A 14,017-nucleotide genomic window follows, 5' to 3' on the forward strand; every position below is an offset into this window, starting at 1 on the left:
TTTGAAGGGAATACGGTTTTACAGCTGCCAGGTTTAAAACATAAAATAGCGTATTCCAATGCAGGGAAAAGCTGTCATCTAGTCTCCATAAATCTGTGTCAAGTGCGACGTGAGCCCCATGCGTGCCTGTGTGCTGAGTCACTTCAGTCATGTCCGACTCTTTGTGAACATGTGGATGGTAGCCTGCCAGGCTCCTCTGTCCATGGAGATTCTCCAGGCAAGAACACTGGAGTGGGTGCGGTGTCCTCCTCCAGGGCATCCTCCTAACCCAGGGATCGAGACTGCGTCCCTTACGTCTCCTGCATTGGGAGGCAGGTTCTGTACCACGAGTGCCACCTGGGAAGCTCTGTGAGCCCCATATGTTGATGTAACTGGTGTTTCTAAAAGGCTACGAGCACTGCCTTCCGGAGCCCTCCCCACCCACAGTCACGTTTACACCCACCTCCCAGGTGAGCCCCTCACCTGCAGTTACAGCAACGGCTGCCAACTGCCTGGGAGCAGAGCAAGGCGCTGGTGGGGCGCCAGTGTCTCAGCCTTGCCCCGACGAGATCGGCACGATGGGAATCACGACGCCCTTCACAGCTGCTCCAGTCGCTTAGGTCATGAGTCCCCACCTCCATAGGGCCCTGGGCTGTTCCCATCCTCCTTACCTGTAGAAGCCCAGAAGTACGGCAAAGAGCAGGATCAGACACAGCCAGGACTTGGTGCTCTTTCCCCAGAAATCTGTGAAGAGGAAGCCTGGGTCACCTGGTGCCTGTCACCCTGTCGAGGCCCAAACCAGGCACTGGCCAGGGACGGCCTCTCCCTCCTTTATGCTCACAGGGAAGGTGGGTTGTAACCTCTCCTGGAGCCATAATCCCACTGAGCCTCGCCCTGCAGCCCCTGGTCACCTGCCTGGGCGCCCCTGCTCATTGGCAGGCCCCTGGGGGCCAGGACCACTCCTACACTCTAGAGAAGCAGGTGCAATGGCCATGAGTGACCAGCAGGGGGGGCGCCGAGACGCAGGACTGTGAGAGACAAAGGTCGCAAATCCAGCCTGCCAAGGGGATTCCCAGCCTCCTAAATACCGGGATCCCTATTGCTGCAGGAGCTCACACCAGGGTTACCTGCAACAGAAACAGGCAGGCCTGGGAGACCCTGCAGGGATGCCACACTCCAGGGAACGTGCGCGTTTGAAGGAAGTTGTGTCATCTGTGCTGAGAAAATCTTGGCTGGAGGCTGTGGGTTTAGCAAGCCCCGGGCTGGCGTGCTGCACTCCACGGGGTTGCGAGGAGTTGGACACAACTGTGCGACTGAACAACAGCGTCCTGAGTAAGCCCCCACCCACGGCCACCACACCGGGTCTCAGAGCCCCAAGTCTCAAGTTGCAGCGTCCTGAGGGGCTCCCAAGCGTTGAACTAAGAAATCTATGTGCATTGAGTGCAGCCCAGAAACACTGGCCGAAGAGCTGCGTCTGGTCAAGGACAGACACCTCTGCTTCTTTTGGCTAGGCATGAAGACGCACATGCTGTGCAGGTGGGAATGCTGTTCACACATACACAGCCAAGACACGGAAGCGACTAAATGACCGCCGACAGATGGATGGGAAAAGAAGACGTGGTGCGTACGTATGAGTATGTACAGTGGAACGTCACTCAACCATAAGGAAGGAGCGGAATCAGGCCACTTGCAGCAACGTGGGTGGACTGGAGATCATCGCGCTAAGTGAAGTGAGCCAGAGGGAAAAAGACAAACACATGGCATCGCTTTTAAAAGGTCCAAAAGAACAGAAATAGATCGGCAGACAGAAAACAAGCTGATGGTTATCAGCAGGAAGAAAGGGGGAGGGATAAATTAGGAGTTTGGGATTAACATATACACACGATCATGTATAAAATAGATAACCAGCAAGGACTGGTTGTATAGCATAGAGAGATTTGCTCAATATTATATAATGACCTATAAGGAAAAGGAATCTGAAAAAGAATGTATATATATATATAATACCGAATCACTTTCCTGTACACCTGAAATGAGCACAATATTGTAAATCAACTATGCTTCAATAAAAAAATAAAAATTAAAACAAAACAAAAACTTGAGCTTATACAAGTTTACAATGAATTGGGTAACAACTGTACTATATGATTTTGTATAAACTCTATGTGTCCCATATTTTAAATGTTTAAGGGAACTTGATATGCCCAATTGGGGCTTGATTTAATGGATGGAGGAGATTTTCAAGTGGATAGGAAGATTTTGTTGTACTTGAGAGCCTTCTGTTCCATCTTCTGTGTCTGAGAGAATTAGATCAATTCAGCTTACAGTCATAGTTTAAAACAAATTATGCTGCGTGGGAAAATCCAGATAGAAACAAGTACTTCCTGGAAGATCCCATTTATATATGATTCTAGGAAATGCAGATTGATCTGTAGTGCCAGAAAACGGAACAGTGGTTGCCTGGGGATGGTGGTGGGCAGAGCACGGTAGAGAGAACTGCAAATGAGCACAGGACTCTTTGGGGGTGAGAGTTATGTTAATTTTCATAATCGCCATGATGGGTTCTGCAGGTGTACACATCAAAGTTATTAAATTCTATACTTCTAAATTCATGTGTGGTTTGTTACATGCCTACTTTACCTCTATAAAGCTGCTTTTAAAAAAAGAAAAGGAAAAGAAATGCATCCAGATTGGAAAAAGCAGATGGGTCTGTATTCCCATACTACATGTCCATCTCTGTAGAAAATCTAATGGAATCTGTTTTTAAAAAGAACTATCACAGCTAACAAGTGAGGAGGTGAGTTCAGCAAGACGGCAGGGCACAAGGTCAACGTACAAAATCAATTGTTATTATCAACAACCTCAGATATGTAGATGGTGCCCCTCTCACGGCAGAAAGCAAAGCGAAACTAAAGAGCCTGAGGAGGCGGGTAGAGGAGAGGGGAAAGCTAGCTTGAAACCCAACATTCAGAAAACTGAAAGCTTGGCCTCTGGTCCCACCGCCTCATGGCAAATAGGAGGGGAACAAGTGGAAGCAGCGACAGACTTCATTTTCTTGTGTACAGATTGGCAGTCTGCACACAGGAATAATGAACTTCGCTCCACATACAAACATTGACTGCAATGGATCATAGACAAAGATAGAAGAGCTGAAACCATAGAACATTTAGGAAAAAAATACAACTTTTATGGCCTTGGATTAGGTAAAGATTTCTTAGATACAACACCAAAAGCCATATCCAGAAAAGAGAAATTCATAAATTGGATTTAATCAAAATGAGAAACTTCTGCTCTGTCAACGACACAGTTAGGAGAATAGAAAAACAAATCAGCCAGGAAAAAATTATTTCCAAGTCACATATCTGGTAAAGGAGCTGCATCTAAAACCCAATTGTATGAAAACACACACATATTATTTATATTATTGTGATGGACCGGGAGGCCTGGCGTGCTGCAATTCATGGGGCCGCATAGAGTCAGACACGACTGAGCGACTGAACTCATGTCCAGCTCTTTGTGACCCCATGGACTGAAGCGTGCCAGGCCTCCCTGTCCCTCACCATCTCCCAAAGTTTGCGCAATTTCATGCCCTTTGCATCGGTGTTGCCATCCAGCCTTCTCATCCTCTGATGCCCTCTTCTTTCTGCTCCCAATCTTTCCCAGCATCGGGGACTTTTCCAATGAGTCAGCTTTTCACATCAGATGACCAAAATACTGGAGTTTCAACTTCAGCATCAGTTCTTCCAACTAGTATTCAGGGTTGATTTCCCTTAAGATTGACCGTTTTGATCTCCTTGCAGTCCAAGAGACTCTCAGGAGTCTTCTCCAGCACCACAGTTTGAAGGCATCAATTCTATGCATAGGGTTAGCCAAAAAGTTCATTCAGGTTTTGCAGTAAAATCTTACAGAAAAACTTTTGGCCAACCCAATACATATATGTATGATCTGAACCAACTTGGCTTCATTAAAGAAGATATAGAGATGGCAAAAAAAAGTTTCCGAAAAATGTTCATCATTAGTCATTAGAGAAATGTACATTAAAATCTCAGTAAAAGAAATTTCCTGATGGCCCAGTGGTTGGGACCCTGCACTTTTACTGGCAAGGGTGCTGGTTCAATCCCTAATCGGGGAACTAAGATCCCACCAACCATGTGGCGAGGCCAAAAAATAAATTAATTAAAATTAAGAAGAAATCATTTTCAAGTATAAAATAACACCACAGTAATATACTGTTATATATCTATTAGAATTTAAAAGGTCAGTAATACCAAATGATAGTGAGGATGTGAAGCCACCATCTCTGCGATAACCTAGACAGGTGGGAGATGGGAGAGAGGCTCAAGTGGGAGGGGACAAGCGTATACCTATGGTTGACTCATGTTGATGTGTGCCAGAAACCAACACAATATTGTAAAGGAATTATCCTTCAATTAAAAATAAATAAATTTTAAAAAAAATTTTAAAGAAATTCTCATATGCTTGTTGGGGGTGGGGGTTGTAGTATTACACAACCACTCTGAAAAACAGTTCGGCATTTCCTGCCAGATGACCCAGCCTTTTCGGGAGAAATGAAAGCGTGTCTGCACAAAGACTGGTGCAGTAATGGTACAGCAGCTTTATTTGTCATAGCGAAGAATTCAAATGTCCATCAACAGATGGAAGGATACGCAGATCGACGTGTGCCTGCACCGTGGCAGAAAGAACGAGTTGGACACACAGATTTGCATGGAGGGTTTGCAGAATAATGAGAGGCCAGATGAGAAGGAGTCATTACGGAACAGTTGCCTGCATATGAAATTCTGGAAAATGCACAGTAGTCTATAGGGACAGAAAGGGGGTTCTGCCTTGTGTGGCAGGGGTGGGGAAGGTGGAACGGGTCACAGAAGAGCAAGAGGAAACTTTGACGGTGACAGGTTTGTTTGTTACCCCAACTGTGGCGATAGCTTCATGCAGGTTCACAGATGCTGACATTTCCCAACAGCACACTGTGAACACGTGAAGCTCGTTGTTGCTGGTTTTCAGTCGCTAAGTCATGTCCGACTCTTTGGGACCCCATGGACTGTAGCCCGCCAGGCTCTTCTGTCCACAGAATTCTCCAGGCAAGAAAACTGGAGTGGGTTGCCATTTCCTTCTCCAGGGGATCTCCCCGACCCAGGGATCGAACCCTCGATTATATGTCAGTTATTCCTGAGGCTGTTTTAAAAATAAAAGCAATGAAGCCACAGCGAGATCCCGTTTCTCACCATCAGATGGTGAAAAGGCCAGCGATGATAGGACACTCTGTGGGAGGGACTGAGTGGACTGTGTGGACCGCACCTGCTCACGCCTTGGTGTGGCGCGAAACCTCAAGGCAGGGTAGGAGCCGGGAGAAGGGCGAGTAGGCGTATCACCCTCAAGAGGGTGAAAACTGACCCTTGGAGTGCAAAAAAACTTTGGACATCAATGATGTGGGGCCTTCCAAAGCTTAACCTGACTCAATAAGATCTTCTAAAATATTTTCTGTTACAGTGCCACAGCTGTGTGTGTGGAGGTGGAGGGTGATCGAGAAACACCGCTGTAGAGGGTAGAAGAGGGTAGAGCTCAAAACGAAGGAAGATCAGACCGTATCTACCCAGAGGCAGATGCAGCAAGTGACCCTGCAGATTCACTTCGGAGCAGCTACAGGGCAGAGGAAGCCACACACGGGTAGAGTGACTGGTAGGCTTTGTACGTGAGAGCAGAAGGCCGGTAGCGACCCAAGGGTTCCTCTGCGGCGGGGCTGGCGGGGGCCGTGCTGATTAAATTGGCTTTGGTGTGTCCAACAAGGCATACTATACGACCGTTAAAAAACAACAACAACAAATGCTGTTGGAACTTATAAGTCATGCTTCAAGCAGAGTACAGAAGAGTACAATATTCTACCCACTGTGCAAGAAAAGAGGGTGGAAAGGGCGTGTGATCACATTAACTTGCATTTACACTTTAAAAAACCTGAAAGGCAGCAGCAAGGAGATCCAACCAGTCCACCCTAAAGGAGATCAGTCCTGGGTGTTCATTGGAAGGACTGATGTTGAAGCTGAAACTCCAGTACTTTGGCCACCTGATGGGAAGAGCTGACTCACTGGAAAAGACACTGATGCTGGGAAAGATTGAGGGCAGGAGCAGAAGGGGACGACAGCGGCTGAGATGGCTAGATGGTATCACCGACTCAATGGACATGGGTTTGGGGGAACTCCGGGAGTTGGTGATGGACAGGGAGGCCTGGCGTGCTGCAGTTCACGGGGTCGCAAAGAGGTGGACACGACTGAGCGACTGGACTGAACTGACTGAACTGAAAAGGCAGCCCAAGAAGTAAGTGAGAAAGTTGTACACACAGAGCAGGGAGCAGTCCCGGCGGTGACCAGGCGGACGTGACAAGCAGCTTATCTCCCGAAGAATCATTTTTATTTCTGAACCGGGTAATGTACCATGTGTTAGTTGCTCAGCCGTGTCTGACTCTGTGACCCCATGGACTGCAGCCCGCCAAGCTTCTCTGTCCATGAGATTCTCCAGGCAAGAATACTGGAGCGGGTTGCCATCTCCTTCTCCAAATGTACAATAAAGACATCAAATAAACATGTAAATAAACCAGAATAACATGTCGCTTTTTAAATCCTGGAGAGGAGAAAAGCCTAAGTTTGACAAAAGATTTTCTTAATATCCCTAAATGGAGGCAAATAAATACGACCCAACGAAGCGCTATGCATGGTTAGAGAGAGTCACGGACAAAGGCAAAAGAAACCGAAACGGGCAAAACGTTCACAGCTCGTGTCACAGGAAACCCTGACTCCCTTAATAATACCTCCTCAGTCCAGTTCAGGCGCTCAGTCGTGTCCGACTCTTTGCAACCCCATGAATCGCAGCACGCCAGGCCTCCCTGTCCATCACCAACTCCCGGAGTTCACACAGACTCACGTCCATCGAGTCGGTGATGCCATCCAGCCATCTCATCCTCTGTCGTCCCCTTCTCCTCCTGCCCCCCAATCCCTCCCAGCATCAGAGTCTTTTCCAATGAGTCAACTCCTCTCATGAGGTGGTCAAAGTACTGGAGCTTCAGCTTTAGCATCATTCCTTCCAAAGAAATCCCAGGGCTGATCTTCAGAATGGACTGGTTGGATCTCCTTGCAGTCCAAGGGACTCTCAGGAGTCTTCTCCGACACCACAGTTCAAACGCATCAATTCTTCAGCGCTCAGCCTTCTTCACAGTCCACCTCTCACATCCATACGTGACCACAGGAAAAACCATAGGCTTGACTAGATGGACCTTAGTCGGCAAAGTAATGTCTCTGCTTTTGAATATGCTGTCTAGGTTGGTCATAACTTTTCTTCCAAGGAGTAAGCGTCTTTTAATTTCATGGCTGCAGTCACCATCTGCAGTGATTTTGGAGCCCAAAAAATAAAGTCTGACACTGTTTCCACTGTCTCCCCATCTATTTCCCATGGAGTGATGGGACCGGATGCCATGATCTTCGTTTTCTGAATGTTGAGCTTTAAGCCAACTTTTTCACTCTCCTCTTTCACTTTCATCAAGAGGCTTTTTAGCTCCTCTTTGCTTTCTGCCATAAGGGTGGTGTCATCTGCATATCTGAGGTTATTTATATTTCTCCCGGCAATCTTGATTCCAATTGTGCTTCTTCCAGACCTCCTGTGACTTAATAAATATGAGCAATTGTTGAATTTTTCTTAAGGGCAAAGTGTGTGAGATGACAATGCATGTTGAAAGGCATTCAGCCTCATGATAGGAAGGGTGGGCAGATAAAGATGGTTTGAGACTCCCGTTCTCACCCACCAGCTGAGCAATGGGGTGTTGGCTGTGCCCTGGTAATAAGGTGTGTGCAGGACCAGGTGAGCAGGAACAATGGCTGTGAGCAGAGCAGGGATGCGGCAGAATGTGACGTCTGTACATCACTCACAATCTTCTTCTGACTTGTCTGCCTCTGGCGCCCCTCCCTTTTCATCTGAGCATCCCATTAGAGAAAATCTTGGAAAAGAAAATCCTCTATACCTGAGCCCTCCAATCCTTCTCCAGAACCTTCTTAACCCTCACTAGCCAGCCTTTCACCCTGTGCCTCACTGAAGCTTCCCTACACAAAGCCTCCAAGAGTCTCAGCTCCCTAATCCGATGTCTCCGTCCTTGTCTGAGTTAACGCATCAGCTGCAGTTGAACTCTTCGGGCTGTTTCCCTTCACTCTTCCTCGTCATGTAGCATGAGAACTGGAGGCTCCAGGCATGGTCCTGAGCTCCCTCCTGCTCCTGCACTCCCAACCCAGGGGCTCCTAGCTGTACTAGGGCATTAAATACTGTATCTGTGCTGCCGATCCTCCAGTCATGTCTGCAGTCTTCACCGCTCTGTGGCCCTGCGGACCAGGAAACTGGAATGGCCATCCCCACTGAGGGCACATCAACCTTTTCATGGCCAAACAGGAGGTACAGGCCCCCATCAGCACACCTCCAAGGGACACTCTTCCTGTCTGAGGAATGGGCATCACCACGCACCTAAAGGTCCGAGGCTGAGACTCCCCTGGTGGTCTAGGGGTTAAGAATCCACCTTCCAACGCAGGGGACGGGGGTTCAATCCATGGCTGGAGAACTAAGGTCCCAGAGGTCATCATTGCTGTTTAGTCGCTAAGTAGTATCTGTCTCTTTTGCAACCGCATGGACTATAGCCCGCCAGGCTCCTCTGTCCATGGGATTTCCCAGGCAAGACTCCTGGAGTGGATTGCCATTTCCTTCTCCAAGGGGTCTTCCTGATTGAGGGACTGGACCCCCATCTCCTGCATTGGCAGGAAGATTCTTTACCACTGAGCCCCAGGGAAGCGCAAGACCCCACATGATACAGGGCAATTAAACCCACGAGTCACAACTAGAGAGAAGCCCGTGCACCCCAACGGAAGGTCCCGCATGCCACGAGGAAGACCCTGTGCATCACAACGAAGAGTCAATGCAGCCCCAAATAAATAAGCATTAAAAAAAATCTGAGCCTGGGAATTCCCCAACAAACCAGTGGTTAAGACTCGGGGCTTTCACTGCTGGTCCCAAGCATGAGCCCTGGTTGGCGGCCATAAAACAAAACAAAACAAAAAACCCCGAGGCGTCTTTAACACTTCATTTTCCTGAATTCAGTTCACCATCGACCGTGTCAGCTCCAACTTCAAGATGTATCCCTGGTCATGTGGGAAAAGGTATGGCGGTTCTTCAAAAGATCAAACATATAATTCTTTACCATCCAGCAATTCTGCTCAGGGGCATATACCCCAAAAGAGGTAGAAGCAGAGACTCAAACAGATATTTGGACACCGGTGTTCACAGCAGAATTATTCACAAGAGCCGAAAAGAAGACTCACCCCAACATCCACTGATGGATGATGGATAAAGAAATCGTGGGGCATCAATACTGTGGAACGCGAGCCAGCCTTATAAAGGCTTGTCGCGAGACGCAACAGGGTCTTCCCTGGTGGCTTAGACGGTAAAGAATCTGCCCGCAATGCAGGGGACCCAGGTTCAATCCCTGGGTTGGGAAGATGCCCTGGAGAAGGAAATGGCAACCCACTCCAGTATTCTTGCTTGGAAAATACCATGGACAGAGGAGCCTGATGGGCTACAGTCCATGGGATGACAAAGAGTCGGACATGACTGAGCGACTAACACTTTCCCTTTCAGGAGAAACAACATGGATGGGCTTCAGGGACATCACGCCAAGTGGAGTAAGCCAGTCACCGAGGGCAAATCCTGTGGTTTTGCACTTCTCTGAGCTCCCTAGAGGAGTCACACCCTTAGAGGCAGAAGGTAGGTGGTAGGGGTCAGGGGCCGGGCTGGGATGGAGCACAGAGTTTCCACTTGGGAAGATGAAACATTCTGGAGACGGTGGTGATGGCTGCAGAGTGTGCTTAACGTCGCTGGAATGTACACTTAAACGTGATTTAGATGGTAAGTTTCTTGTTATGTATATTTTACCACAATAATTCTTAAAAAAAAAAAGTGGGCTGACAAATGGGGTGGGCTTAGAGGCTCATTTCCTGCTGTTGATGGGGCTCAGTGGCCCGGGTGAGCTGACGGGAGGGTGGGCTGAAGGTGGGTCCCCTCCAGCAAAGCCACAGCCAGACCTCGAGGTTCCCCCGTTGGCATCTCCCCTGGCCCCAAGCAGGATGGCTGGGGGCACCGGGACACGTGTTCTGACTCTTTTCGTCCCTTCTCTCGAAGGTGTTTGGCACACAGATCTGGATGGAATCTTCTCGGCCCACACCTTGTACAGCCCAGCTGCCCCGTGGCTCAGAGCTGGAAGCTGGTCTGAGTTCCTGGCACATCCCAGCTGACTTCCTGAGCCCCCGATGCCTCACCCACCTCTGAAACAGAGCGGGCTGCACAGGTGAGCTTCAAAAGACCGTTTTGGGGCAAAATGCAAGAAGCTCTCCTGTGCTCCCACAAAGGCGTAGGGCCAGCAGCTCAGGACTGGGAAGTGAGCCCCGGAAGGGTGGGAGCAGCAGCGAGGTGAGCTGGACCAGAGAGAGGAGGGAGAGACCGGATGATGCAGAGGCCATGGAAAACTCCTGGCGTTGGAGGATCCAGGGAGACTGGGAGCTGGGCCGCCAGGCCTCGGGGCTGGACTGGATAAGGCACTTGGGCACGACGAGAGCCAAGGCGCCAAGGTGTTTGTCCTGAGTCGCACGACCAGGGAGGGAGAGGGTGTGGGGATGGAGTAGGGAAGGGGTCTCGAAGGCTGCACTTCCCTGACAGGTTCTCGAAATCTGTGTGCCCTGACACCACCAAACCACACCCAAAGGTGTTCCCGGGCTGCTGCTGACAGGTCAAGTGAAATGAACAGAGAACATTTTATCAACCACTAACCAAGGAAGTGATTTAAAGCCAGAGATTTTTAATTTCAAATATTCAAAGCAAGATCAAACCAGTCAATCCTAAAGGAAAGCAATCCTGAATATTCATTGGAAGGACTGATGCTTCCAATACTTTGGAGCCGACTCATGGGAAAAGGCCTTGATGCTAGGCAAGATTGAGGGCAGGAGGAGAAGGGGACGACAGGGGATGACATGGTTAGATGGCATCACTGACTTGACGGACGTAAGTTTGAGCAAGCTCCAGCAGATGGTGAGGGACAGGGAGGCCGGGCAGGCTGCCGTCCATGGGATCAAAAAGTCAGACATGTCTTGGTGACTGAACAACAATTCACAGGGCCTCAGGTGTCCCCTAGGCCACCCTGAACTTCCTCCTTGGAAACAATGCTCCTCCTTTCTTAGTGCTCAGGGGAGGGGAGGAAATAGAGGGCTTTGCAGAGGAGGGTGTGGGCGTCATTGTCCCACAAGAATTCATTACAGCAGCTCCAGCCCGGGAGGAACTTTGCATAGAAGGAATAGCTTTGCCCAAAGTCATGTAGAACTCACGGCAATGTCAGGGCTCAGATCCAGGCCAGGGTACCCACCTGCCTGGCTTGCATGAGACCAGTGGAGTCCCTGTTCAGACTAAATGCCTAAACAAGGAGGGAAAGAAAGTAAAAGTGTTAGTCACTCTGTTGTGTCCGATTCTTTGGGGCCCCATGGACTGTAGCCGGCCAGGCTCCTCTGTCCATGGGCTTCTCCAGGCAAGAATACTGGAGTGGGTTGCCGTTTCCTCCTCCAGGGGATCTTCCTGACCCAGGGATCGAACCCGGGCCTCCCGCATTGAGGGCAGACTCTACTGTCTGAGCCACCAGGGAATCCAAGGGAGAGTGGGCAATGCCCCAAATCTCATTAGGTAAGAAGGAAATTCAGAGGACACCCTGACCCTCTTCTGATAATAGCCTTCTGGTAAATGTCTCCAGGATGGATTTCATTTCTGGAAGTGTTCTTAAGTGAAAGTGAAGTTGCTCAGTAGTGCCCGACTCTTAGCGACCCCATGGACTGCAGCCGACCAGGCTCCTCCGTCTGTGGGATTTTCCAGGCAAGAGTCCTGGAGTGGGGTGCCAGAAGCGTTCTTAGTTGCAGGTTAATCAACATGGAAGGATCCTCTCCTAAGACAGAAGAAACATCTCTGGAATGTATCCTTAAAAAATTGGACATTTTAAAAATAGATGGGCAGAAAAGGGAAAAAAACTTGAAGTCTACAGTAATTACCTGGCATTTAGATACGTTGGGGCTATGGAGAAAAATGACCTGAAAATAGGTCTCTAAATTACAATACTGTCTTGCAATTGGATCTTTACTGTTGCAAGATGGGAAGATGAACTGAGGCTCTGTTTGTCCAAGACTTCATGGTCCTTTACCAAAACCCCACTCGACATGTCTCCTGTAGTGAAAAGCCGGGGGAGTCGTAAAGCACTCCCGACACATTAGGTGACCTCCTTCTAACCCTCCCCAATCTTTCCCCTGCTTCTCCGGAGCCACCTGCTTCCCCAGAGGCACCGGCTTCCGCAGATCCCTCTGACCAATCCCTCACTCCACCTATGTTCCTTTATACTCTCCATTACCCCAGGAGGGAGAGACTAGTCCCTCGGGGTGATTCATAATGGGACTTCCTATAAGCGAGAGTCGGGAATGCCCTCTTCAGGAAGTTGGTGAAGGACAGGGAGGCCTGGCGTGCTGCACTCCACGGGGTCGCAAAGAGTCGGACACAACTGAGCGACTGAACTGAACTAACTTAGGGACGTGGCAAATGGCATAAGGACAGTCCAAGCAGAGGACGTGTATCCTTCTCTTTAACCAACTTAACCCAAGGCAAACAGCGACTGAGCCAGTTTTCTGAAGACCTAGGAAGTTTGTTGAAAGGTTTCAGGCCCTAACTCTGGCCTTTAACTTGGAAGGGTGTCCAAACAGTCTTATCTACTTGCTGTACCCTTGAGGAAAAACAGAGCGTCTGGGCGGCAGCCCAGGGGCACACTGACCAGGCACCAACCCGAACGTTTTGATATGGGTGGAGCCAGTCTCAAATCGGGAATCCCGAGGGTACTGTAATTCCCAGGAGGGAACAGAAGCCGGGGAGCACTTGCTACCATGGGTATTAGAAGGGATGAGAAAGTACATCAAAAAGTCATTTAACTATGAAAAGGCTAAAGGAGCAACCCAAGAAGGATAAGAAAACCCAGCCCTATTTCAGGGACGGCTTGTGGTTTTCAAAAAAATCTGCTGACCTGGATCCATCCACTCCTGAGGGTCAGTCCCTGCTGGGACAACATTTTATCAGCCATCCCGCCCCTGATAGCAGGCGGAAACTCCAAAAGTTACAATTCGGCCCACAAACCCTGATGCCCCAGCTCCTAGAGGAGACCTCTGGGCTATTTACTAATCCAGATCAAACCGAGGAGGAAGAGAGAACCTGGCGTGCAAACAGGCTGGCCAGGGCCCAGGCTAAACTGACGGCCATGCTGTTAGCCGTGCGACCTCAGGACGACCCAAGGGGCCACGGAAGCTTAACGGTCCTCCTGGAGGTAAAGCCTGCAGGGGTGAGCGCTTCAAATACAAGTCAACTGGCCACCGGGCCAAAAGTGCCCAAAAGCACCCTCTGGTCCATGCCCAGTCTGTATACGGTCATTGGAGGTGGGACTATCCCCAGTCCCAAAGGGGAAGGGGGTTCCCACTCCCGAGACAGCTGTGCTGGACGACTAAGGCTGCTTGGGGATTCTGGTGACTCCTCTCAACAAGCTGTCTGTCTCCATCAAGAAGCCGTGGGTGGTCCTTGACGTGGCAGGTAAGAAGACTGACTTTTTAAATCAATACGGGAGCCACTTACCCTGTCCTGATTTCTCCCTCTGGACCCCTTTCCTCTAAAACCTACACAGCAACGGCTGTTGACGGAAAACCTTGAAGCAGTTACTCCCCTGGGCCTCTCACACGCTTCTGCGGCTGTGCTTGAGCTTCCTACCCCACTACTGGAAAGTGAAGTCGCTCAGTCGTGTCCCACTCTCTGCGACCCCATGGACTGTAGCCCACCAGGCTCCTCTGTCCACAGGATTTTCCAGGCTAGAGTACTGGAGTGGGTTGCCATTTCCTTTTCCAGAGGATCTTCCCGACTCAGGGGTAGAACCTGGGTCTCC

At 49.5% G+C, this 14,017-nt stretch overlaps 1 protein-coding gene across 1 annotated transcript in view; it reads right to left on the reverse strand.

Annotated features, from left to right (window-relative positions):
- Positions 1-13,347, reverse strand: part of ABO (ABO, alpha 1-3-N-acetylgalactosaminyltransferase and alpha 1-3-galactosyltransferase) — a 33,400-nt gene extending 20,053 nt beyond the window's left edge. The window contains exons 1-3 of the mRNA XM_052648294.1: positions 13,342-13,347; positions 10,421-10,652; positions 651-723 (exon numbers count right to left, since the gene is read on the reverse strand). Coding sequence (XP_052504254.1) covers positions 651-723; positions 10,421-10,652; positions 13,342-13,347 — 311 coding nt within the window. The remainder of the gene's footprint in view (positions 1-650; positions 724-10,420; positions 10,653-13,341) is intronic.
- Positions 13,348-14,017: the final 670 nt, after the last annotated feature.

Source organism: Budorcas taxicolor, chromosome 11 (assembly GCF_023091745.1).
Source record: "Budorcas taxicolor isolate Tak-1 chromosome 11, Takin1.1, whole genome shotgun sequence".
Taxonomy (NCBI): Eukaryota; Metazoa; Chordata; class Mammalia; order Artiodactyla; family Bovidae; genus Budorcas; species Budorcas taxicolor.